The sequence below is a fragment of the Pteropus alecto genome, unplaced genomic scaffold, assembly GCF_000325575.1.
Source record: "Pteropus alecto unplaced genomic scaffold, ASM32557v1 scaffold3, whole genome shotgun sequence".
Classification (NCBI taxonomy): Eukaryota; Metazoa; Chordata; class Mammalia; order Chiroptera; family Pteropodidae; genus Pteropus; species Pteropus alecto.
Genome location: NW_006442484.1, coordinates 47,648,869 through 47,659,751, shown reverse-complemented (window position 1 = coordinate 47,659,751; position 10,883 = coordinate 47,648,869). Strand labels below are relative to the sequence as shown.

The window sequence follows — 10,883 nt, the reverse complement described above, 5'->3', positions numbered from 1 at the left end:
CGAGGAGATGGACCCCGAGCCGGATCAGCGAGGGGGAGTGGCCGGGAGCCTGGAACTCCGCGGCTGCACCGAGACCCCGCCTCCGCCCCACCCCCGCCCGTCCCCTTCGCAAGAGGGACGCAAGCCAGAAGGGGAGAGGGGGAGTCAGAAAAAGGGAGGAGGCGGCGGCGCTGGAGTGTTCCTTTCGGGGACCGGCCGACGCCGGGGCGAGGACATCGCTCCGCACAGCTCTTCCTCCCTCCTCCAAGCCGTCCCTTCTCGCCATGTCTCAGAGCAGGCATCGCGCCGCGGCCCCGCCGCTGGAGCGCGAGGACAGTGAGACCTTCAGGTCAGCGCCCAGGGAATCGGGGCCGAGCCCAGCAGGGTGGGGAGTGGTGCGCAGGAGAGGCGGGGGCGGGCAGCCGGCTCTCCAGCGGCATTCTGGGTAAAGCCCCTTTTCGCCGCTCGCGCCCCCCGCGACTGCGGCGGACTGGCTGCGCGCCCGCGGAGATCTGCGGCCTGGCCCCGCCCCTCTTGCGGCCTGGGGTGGGCGGGGACGATACGCAGCCTCTGGTGGTTTGGGATTTGTGGGCTTAGTTCTGAGCGGGTGCAGCACTTGTCCTTGAATTATCTCCTTAAAGACCTCCTTCACCCTACCCGCCTCTGCCCGGTGCCCGCCGCCACGGGTCCGGGAGATGGTGCGCCTCGCCAGCACTGGTCCTGGCCTCCGGGGAGCTTGGTGGCAGTCAGGACAAGCCTCTGCGTGCTTCTGCTTCCCTGCCTGCTTTGGCATGCAGAGCAGCACACCTTTTTCTGGTTTTTGCAGTTTGGGAAAGATGATTACAGCCAAGCCAGGGAAAACCCCGATTCAGGTATTACACGAATACGGCATGAAGACCAAGAACATCCCGGTATACGAATGTGAGAGATCCGATGTTCAAATACACGTCCCCACTTTCACCTTCAGAGTAACCGTTGGTGACATAACCTGTACAGGTCTGTATGCACAGTTAACCTCGATGACCATGGGAGTTGGCGGTTAAGACTTGGTATTTCTTGCTTATCAGTTTGGAAAAGTGCCGTTTTTACTAGAAACAACTGTGAGGAACAGGATCTAGAAACAGACTTCTCATCTCAGGTCATTGCTTTCAAACTTCATCTGATTCTCCCTAATTTTCTCTTCCCCAGATACCAGGAGAAGCTCAGAACATGTCCTAGGATTCTCCTAGGGTTCTTCCAAGAATTAGGGATAAGCAGGAAAGGTTCTTGGAGTAGCCATAGCTGGATCAGTAGGTGCTGTCATGTTTTATACTTTCATAGATTATAGCAGATGCCAGCAGGCATGACCCCATAATTTTCTTAGCCTCCTCCCTTTCTGTTTGGACTCATTTGACACTTTCAGTTCTGTACCCAAGCAAAATGAGGAAAGAAAAAGGCTCAAATTCACGATATTGCATAGCAGCTTCTAGTTCCTGACACTGTACAGGTATTTAATAAGCTGTTATCTCCTTTTTTATACATGACGAAATAGGTTCAGAGAGATTATAAGTAACATGCCCAGGGTCCCATAGCAATGAAGTTTCAGAATTCAGACTCACATTATTATGGTCTGTGAGTTTGAGCAAATGGTAATTGAAGTTGCCCATTTGGAAATGTAGATATTTTATTTCTTATGTATCTATGTAATTGTAAATAAAAAAAATTGAATGTTAAATTTAATTTAGAAGAATATCAAGAAAAATATTCAGCAAGAAGGCTGAAGTTTTGCCAGCTGGTAATCTAAAAGCATCATTTGTTTGTATCCCTGAAAATCTAGAGTCTGCTATTTTCATTGAAGACACTTTAAGAAATTTTTGACTTTTTTTGTCTATGTGAGGCAGGTGGATTGGTGGTGCTAGCTGGAAGATTCCTCATCTGAACCATAGAATCAACATTGTATTACTGCTTTAGCTGGTCTATTTTTAAATAGTAAAAATTCAAGAAGTAGCCTTTTTCCTCTCAATGTGTTACAGACCAGAGATTAACAACCTATGGCAACTGTTCTGCCTATGTCCCCTACTCTCCTCACACTACCCTATCTTCCTGTACAAGTTTATCTGCCTCCACAGCTTCAAATAATATCTAAAAGCTGAAAATTCTGAAATATCTATCTTCAGCCTAGGCATAGTTATAGAACAGTGTATCAGCCTGTGTTTGCTGGACATCTTTGCTTAGATGACTCAAAGGCACCTCATTCCTTGACTCAAACTGAATCTTCTCTGTCAGACCTATTCCCCTTATTTTCCCTAGCTCAGTAAAGGCACCAGCATTACCCATTTGCTCATAGTAGAAATTTGGATCTCATCTTCTTGACTCTCTCCCTTCCCTATGCCTCTATTCCAGTCTGTCACCTAAATATCTCGAGTCTGTCTGCTTCTCGTCTTCCCATTGCTACTGTTCAGGTCACTGTCATAACCTACTTGGATTATGGCTACAGTCTTGTAGCTGTTCTTTCAGCTTCTAGTCTTGTGATGTCCATTCTTCACAGGACAGCTAGAGTGTTCTTTTTGGCATTCAGATCTGTTCATGCACTTCCTCTTAAAATTTGTTTAGTAGTTTTCACATAACCCTCTGGATAAATACAGATTTCTTACCATCACTTAAAACCTTGCTGCTCAAATGTGATCAACAGCAGCATTGATCTCACCTGGGCACTTGAAGGTAATACAGACTATCAGGCCCCATGGCAGTCCTACTGGATCAGAGTATGCGTTTTAGCAAAATTCCCAGGCAATTCCTGTGCACATTAAAGTTTGAGAAGCACATATTTAGGAGACTGTTCTCTGCTCTCTCTACCCTCTAACTCTCTAGCCTTTTGTCTCAAAATTCCTTCCTTCAAGCTCCTGCTGTACCCAACTACTCAGGACTCTTGAGAACACCATGCTGTGTTACCTTTTAGCCTTTGCTGGTGCTCTTTTCTCTGCCTATAATATCTTCCTAACCTCTAGCTTTTTTCACATTACTAGCTTTTACTAATATTTCAAATCTTCATTTGTTATCTCTTCCTTCATGAAACCTTTCTGAATCCTCACCAAGAGCTGCCCTATTCATGTATTCCCCTATAGTTGCACTTAAGCCTGTTGTAACACGTACCACTTCATATTTCAAATGCCTATTTATATACTAAATCCTACACTAGGCTGTGTGCTCTTTAAAGGTAGGGACTCTGTTTAGTTCTCCACTGTATCCCTAATACATTTGTTAGTGGATAAATGAGTATGGTTTGTGTATTCTCTGACACTTGAGGATCACACTTGAAATTGATTCCAAGTCCCTTTTTTTAAACCAGAAAATGGACATGAACATTCTGATAGCACTTTCGAAGGCTTCTCAACACCTAGTTTGAACACAGATGGGAAAAAATTGCATTTACCATATACTAGGTGTGATTGCTTACTGAAATTAGGCATCAGTCTCAATGATTAGTCAGGCCTATCCCCTGCCACCCCCTTAGCTACCCGTGTAAGGGATACAGATTGTATGGAAGACGCATAACATAAGCTCTCAACTTCTTCCCTATATAAACCTTCCTATACTGGACCCAGCGTGTGGCTATGACTGCTTAGCCAATTGAAGGGTTTAATCCAGGATAGGACAGGCTGTTGGAATAAAATTGTGCACATTTTGCTATAAGTAGCTCCCTTAAAGGAAACTACTACAGAAGAATTTTTCTCTGCAGATAGGGAGGAGTAACGTACTAAACTGCATTTCTTTAGAAGCTGTGACGTTGTCTACTATATTACCAGTTTATGTGACGTCGTCTACTTTATTACCACTTTATGTAATAAATGATATAATGTAGACACAATGTGGATTTTTTATATAGGTTTACATAGTATTAAATACATATAACTTTTTAAATCATAGGTTTTTAAAATATATTTATGTATTGAATATTTTATTATAGCATATAACTGTATGTAGTATATGTTTTTATTATCTGGTGTGTATATGTAAGACCTGTAGTGACTTTGTTTTTAATTATAAAAACATCTACACAAGCCTCACATTTTCACAGTATATACTTTTTTTTTCTTAACCTGAATTCAGGTGAAGGTACAAGTAAGAAGCTGGCGAAACATAGAGCTGCAGAAGCTGCCATAAACATTTTGAAAGCCAATGCAAGTATTTGGTGAGCTAAATTTCTTTGTATTCTGCAGCTCAAAAATATCATGGCTGAGGTAAGATTAAAAGTTTGAACATGCTCACAAATGCAACAGAGTGAACAGTTGTTAGAACCAAGCTCTAAAATTTTATTTTCTTGTAAGAACTTGTTATCCATTAAAGATAACTTTATCCTTAAGAAATTAAATCCAGCAATGAACTGTTAAACGAAGGCTCTCTTGAAGTAGACTTTTTTTTTTTAAGATGGGGTACGGTAAGAGACCCAGAGTTTTTCTGGCAAACATCTTACCGTATTAAGACTTAGGTAGAAAAGACCAGCTAAAAGTATTCTTTTAGGAATTCTAATTTGGAAATAGACAAAAAAATTTCCTTTTATTATAGAACATATACTGAATACAAGCAGATGTTAAGTGGGATGTTAATTCTTGACATATCTTTCCAAAATAAATTTTGTTATCACTTTAGGTACTTTTGGAAAGAGTATTGGTCCTAGAGCATCTCATGTGTCATCAAGTGGTGTCTTTTGGTTTCTAATGGGCACACTCTGGAACATGGTGTGCCTTTAGTGGCTTCTCTTTATGTGCACTCAGGTATATTTGGAGTACAATCTGGTATATCTGCTCATAGCTTGTGGCAGAGGCCCATGGAAATTTAGGATGGGTTTTTTGCTTCCCAGCCATAGCAAAACTTGACTTAGGAATGTATTTAATGCTCCTCCTTTTTTCTTAAATTATTCTAACCATTTGGATAGTTTAGAACTAGCCACTGTAAGCCTTAGATCTCACAAAATGATGCTTAATCCTGTAGGGTCATACATTATAATTGATTTATGCTAGCTTTCTAGACAGCAAATGGCATGGCAGGCATTGGATCTTCTCACTGGTGATGGCCGTGCTATTTCTGTGCAGGCCATAGGTCAACCTAAAGTGTTAAGTATATTTGTAGAAATGAGCATATGAAGTGTCCTTCCTGCACATCGGCACTTCACTTTGTCAGCAAAAATAGTTAACAAACTTTACTATATATTTGTGCTTCTTGATAGATAAGATGGGAATTACTAAGTGTTAATGAAGCCTAAAGTGGCCTGATTTAATATAGAGACTTTCTCACTTCTCCATAACAATATTTGGGTAGCTTTGGCATGCAGCACTGTAAGTGAATATTCATATCTCATCGGTCTATAAAAACCTTGAAATTCTGGTAGCTAAGAAAGAAACTTGGGGAAGTGGCAATAACTAAATCTCATTTGTCACGGAGGAGATGACTCTTCAGTTGCCTAGGTGGTGGTAACCTTGGAATACAGCTTATTCAGTGTCAGGCACCCATCACCCAAGTAACTAGTATTTCACACTACTTAGAAGAGATTTTCTCTTTTTCTTTAATAGCAGTCCCCACAAGCCGAAACCAGATTCATGCAGGCCATTTATTTTATTCAGGATACATCTAAATCTTAGGAGGATTATCCTAACATAGAGCAGATAATAGATCAAAGTCAGATAGATAGATAGATAGATAGATAGATAGATAGATAGATGATAGATAGATAAATTCTTCCATAATTACCTGAATGAAAAAGCTACATTTGTGATCTATATTATTCACATTGCCAGGTTAAATTTCCTAATTGTTAGTCTTTCATGTTTGTGTAGTTGTAACAATAGTGTGCTTTATTAAAATACATTTTATTAAGCACCTATTACATAAAAAGCCCTACAAGGTTTATGAAGGTAAGTAATACATAGGCCCTACCATCAAGTATTTTACAGTCTGTGCAGGAGAAACGTGGTAAGAGATGGACAAAGGACATGTATTTGTAAGAGTGTGTAATTTATGGTAAAATAATTGCTTAAGAAAGTGTCAAACCAAATGTTATAATCGCTCAAAGGAGAGAGAAATTATGTTCCATTCGAGTAAAAGGACAGGCTTTTTAGAGGAAGTAGCATTTGATATATACCTTGAGTGATGTGTGGATCAGATTCTCATATAAGAGGTGGGAGAGGAAGGTGTTCCATAGAAGGAACAGCAACAGCAAAGGCATAGAGCATTAAATAGAAAATGCTTGTCATTTATTTAATCATTTTGGGAAAAATATTTAGTTTTATAACACTTTAAAAAAATGTTTAGCTTTGCAGTTCCTGACCCTTTAATGCCTGATCCTTCTAAGCAACCAAAGAATCAGCTTAATCCGATTGGTTCATTACAGGTAAGTTGCACAGTTTTTCCATACTTAACATTTTGTCTACTGAAAAAAAAGGTCTCATAAATTAATATCACAAGGGCTAAAATAAGGAATTAATATTTTAAAGATAAGATGGTGTAATATTTTGTTTTCCAAGTTATGATCATTAGATGTTACAGTGCTAACTTGAAATCATTTTCCTATTTATTTACGTTTTGGATTTTCTTCCATATACAGTATCTGCCTTTGGTTTGTGGAATTCTCATTTGAGATCAATAGGACCTCAATGCACATGGGTAGAGTGTTTTATACTTTAAGAATATTTCTTGCCACTCTTGTGACAAACCTCTTTCTACTTCTGCTGAGACAGAAGACTTTATAGAGAACCCAGATCGAGTAACCTAATTCGAGAATAGAGAAGTAATCTGTTTCTTCGCTTATTCTACCAAAAAATATGTATTCAGCTTTGAATTTCCGCAAACAGAATATCCTTCTTGCAGATTATTCGTGTGCTCTGTTGGACAACCCCCCTAACCATTATCCAACCAGTCCTTTGGTCTTTTTCCTGCTCTATGAGTTTTCTGTAGTTCTTCTTTTCTCAACCTCCGTTCAAGTCTGTTTGTTTGTTTCTCACTTGCTCTTGATCGAACATAGTAGTTAGCCAGCTGTGGGAATAAAATTCTATAGCTAGGAAGGGCGAGGCTTTAGGAACTGATGGCAGTGAGACCTGTAGATATCTTATCTGATGTTTCCAAAAGGGCAATAGTAATTTATCTTTCTGTTTGAACTCTGATATCAGATCACTGTGGCTTGGTGGAAGAACACCATTCATAACAGGAAACTGCTTCAGTTTTGGTATTGTGGGCTTAGATATAAAATGCAGGAATATCTATGGGAAATGTTGGGTCTTCCCTCATTTTTCCATTGAAGGATATCATTATTCTTTTCAAACATAAATAGAAATGGGATCAAAATCATGAAAGAATGTCATTTATGTGATTGAGCTATTGACTAGTATAAATCACTATTAAGGCCTCATCTCAATTTTCTAGGAATTGGCTATTCATCATGGCTGGAGACTTCCTGAGTATACCCTTTCCCAGGAGGGCGGACCTGCTCATAAGAGAGAATATACCACAATTTGCAGGCTGGAGTCATTTATGGAAACTGGTACTTATTTCTTTTTACCTCATAGAATTTGTAAACCAAAATTAATTTTAGATTGTAATAAAGAATAAAAAGCATTTACTTGAGCAAAAGGAGCTACAGCCTGGAAGACAGATTTAGGTAGCAACCTAAAGTGTGTTCCACTGAGATGAAGGGGAGGCCGCCTTTCATATCAAACATTTCCACCCAGGTTCCCAATTCGGTCTGTTTTATGTAAATAAGGCATCCACATTATACAGTCTGATTGGATGGGGCAGGTCTTAGTCTGTTGGTAGAATGAGGAAACCGAAGTTTCCCTGCAGTGATTGACTCAGAAGGCATAAACAAACCAGGCATAGTGCATGCAGGAAGCCGAGAGTACTGTCTGATGTTCTTCCTGGTCTACAGAGTACGTGAGGAGCCCCTGTCAGCAAATGGCCTCTAGGCTCTTATTATTTATAAAATGTGGGCCCTTGGTTGACCATGGGAGTCCATCTTAGCAGATAAATTCCTTCTCATCAAGTGAATCTTTCTTCTCGGGGTCCACAAATTGAAGATATTTTAAATATTTTCACATGATGTATGACCATAGAAATTTCTGTTATGATATCTTTTCAAATATTTCTGTCGGGAAAAAAGTTGACAAACTCCTGTTCTTTCTCTAACTTTGTGGTTGAATTTAAGTATAATATTTGACTTAAGACTACTTATACTACTTAATATGATATATTTTTTTTAAATCATGAGTTGTTAGCAGAAAGACAAATAATAACTCTTTAAGCAGTCTTCATTGATGTATTAGTGACCTAAAAAACTCATTTAGAGAAAAAGAGCAATAGTAAATCTCTTGGAGTTTGAGCAGCTATTCTAGAAGATAGGACTAGAAAAAAGATGACATTTGAAAATAATATGATTCATAAGAAGGTGGATGGTAAAACATCGCAGTGAGATAACAATAAAGCAGAAATTATCCTTTTGCATTATAGCAACTTCTATGTTGTGAAGGCCACAAACTATAAGAAAAAAAGTCAGTAAAGTACTAGTAAGGATTCCTATATTAACTTTTCTAGCATGTTTTTATCATTTTTAAAGTGGCTTGGAATTTTACCTGGCTACATTTGAGTTTCCACTAATCAACTTTTTGCCCTCGAGAGAGGTCGTGTTCTTGAAGCAGTCCTTGATTTGCAAGTTAAACAAATTACTTAAGTTCCCTGAGCCTCAGTTTTTAAATCTAGAAAACAGAAGCATGAAAGTATATGAAATGTATGGTGTCTTTCAACTTCAGCATCTCCTATGCCCTTCTTATTCATGTTCAAGGAATTCTGCATAGTTGTCAGTTTATAGGAAATTGTAAGCAGGAAATATATATTGAGACATAGGAGTTATAATTCAAGTGTACCTTGATAAATTTGGTCAGAATTAAACCAAATATAACTCGTTAAAAGTAGGTATAGGGAAATATAACTGTTACAGAAAAACAAAGTATAACTATTAAAGATGAATTGTTAAAAGAAATACCTTCAAAAATATAAGATTATCTATATGAATCACAACAAGCAAAGATGTCAGGTCAGCAGAAGAATAAACTAGTATATAAAAACCATGAGGTTGTTCTCTGATTAAATGCAATGTACATTTGATCATTCTCTATGGACACTAATTTCTTTTCTAAACCTACCATTTCTTTTTCTTTATTTAGGAAAGGGAGCATCAAAAAAACAAGCCAAGAGAAATGCCGCTGAGAAGTTTCTTGCCAAATTCAGTAACATTTCTCCAGAGAACCACATTTCTTTAGTGAGTAATAATCATACAGCTATGGTGTTAATGTAATTAAGCATCTCTTGCTGTAGGAAACTTTCCTAGATTTCTCGTTCTAGAGATACTTCAGAGTTGAACTTGTAAAAAAAAAAATCTCTTTATTTTTTAGTTACACACTACCCCATTTCACTTGCTGTATGTGAGCCAGGATCACAGGATGACCAAGTGAAAGGGCTTGAGACATAGTCAAATTCAGAATAATACGATGGGATCTAAAGATGATAGTCCAGTAGTGTCATTTTTGCCTTCAGATTGACAGTGTGTTCCCATCCCTTTGTTCATTCATTCATTTATCCACTTAGCAAACATTTAGTGACCTCATACTATGTGCCAAGCTTTGTGCTGGGTACTGGCACACAGAGAATAAGATAGTCTCTACCCCTAAGATGTTTATAGCCTACTGAAAGAGAGAAAATAACCCTACAGACTGGTCTTCACAGAGGGAGCTATAGGAATATAGGAGAAGGCATCCTACTAAGTAAAAGCTAAGTGAAGACCTATAAGATGAGGATGGGGGAAAGAATCTCAGAGAGAAGAAAGAGCGTGTGCAGAGACCCATGGACGAAACATCACATGGGTCTAGAAACCCTAAGTAATTTGGTATGGCTAGAGCATAGCACTGGAGGGAGTCTAAAACCGTCAGACCAGAAAGGTTAAGAGGAATTAAATCTTGCAAGAATTTCTATATTAAGGAGATTGAACTTTATCCTGAGGGTAGTACAAAGTCATTAAAGAATTTTCACCTGGAAGGACAGGATCTAATTTATACATTAGGAGAGAAATCACTTGGCTACATTATGAAGAATGAATGAATATTAGAATCAGAGAGACATGCTAGAATGCTGTTATAGAAAGCAGATGAGAAATAATGGTGGCCTAACTAAGATAGCATTAGTAGAAATAGTGGATTTAAAAATTATTTAGAAAACTAAAGTGAAGGGGCATGGTTATTCATTGGATGAGGGGAGTAAGGATAAAGGAAGAAATAAACATTTTTAGCTTGGCAACTGAATAGATGGTACCATTCATTAATATGGGGAATACAAGAGTTGAGTAGCATTTGAGGGGGAGCAGATAATGAGCTAAATGTAGGATATATTGAATTTGAAGTGTCTGTGAAGTATCTAAGTGAAGATATTGAGTAGGCAGCAGGGCATACAGATAATAGACCTTAAGAGATTGGGCCACACATGATATATTACTTAATGTTCTGATAGTTGTACATACGTATGTCTTGTCCGTTATCTGAGAGTAGTATATTAGATAGAAAATGAGAAGTGAGGACTACAGCAGTATCCTCACTGAGCTTTTAATAAAAGAAGGCTTATTCTGTAGAACAAAGTCAAAGACTGTACATAAGTAATATAATTTCGGTTTTATTTTTTAATGGAAAATATAGGCATAGCCAAAGACCCACACCCATACCACTGCCCCCACCTCTGCATGCATAAGCAAGCATGCACACACTCCAGTCACCCTCACAGCCCCCAGTCCATACCCACAGTTCCCCCACCCAGGGCACATACCCCAAACCAACCTCCATAAACACCCACTCATACTCAAACCCACTCACTCCCAGCCCCCCCTCCCATGCCCA

At 39.1% G+C, this 10,883-nt stretch overlaps 1 protein-coding gene across 2 annotated transcripts in view; it reads left to right on the top strand.

The window, feature by feature from the left end:
* Positions 1–32: 32 nt before the first annotated feature.
* The window catches only part of PRKRA (protein activator of interferon induced protein kinase EIF2AK2), a 17,748-nt gene continuing 6,897 nt past the window's right edge, over positions 33–10,883 (top strand). Inside the window, exons 1-6 of one of the 2 annotated variants that reach the window (XM_006921240.3) lie at positions 33–328; positions 806–975; positions 4,069–4,150; positions 6,268–6,346; positions 7,375–7,492; positions 9,168–9,262. In XM_006921240.3, coding sequence (XP_006921302.1) covers positions 264–328; positions 806–975; positions 4,069–4,150; positions 6,268–6,346; positions 7,375–7,492; positions 9,168–9,262 — 609 coding nt within the window. In that variant the 5' untranslated portion in view covers positions 33–263. Of the gene's footprint in view, positions 329–805; positions 976–4,068; positions 4,200–6,267; positions 6,347–7,374; positions 7,493–9,167; positions 9,263–10,883 lie in introns of those variants that run through there. The other variant, XM_025039554.1, reaches the window with a different exon arrangement.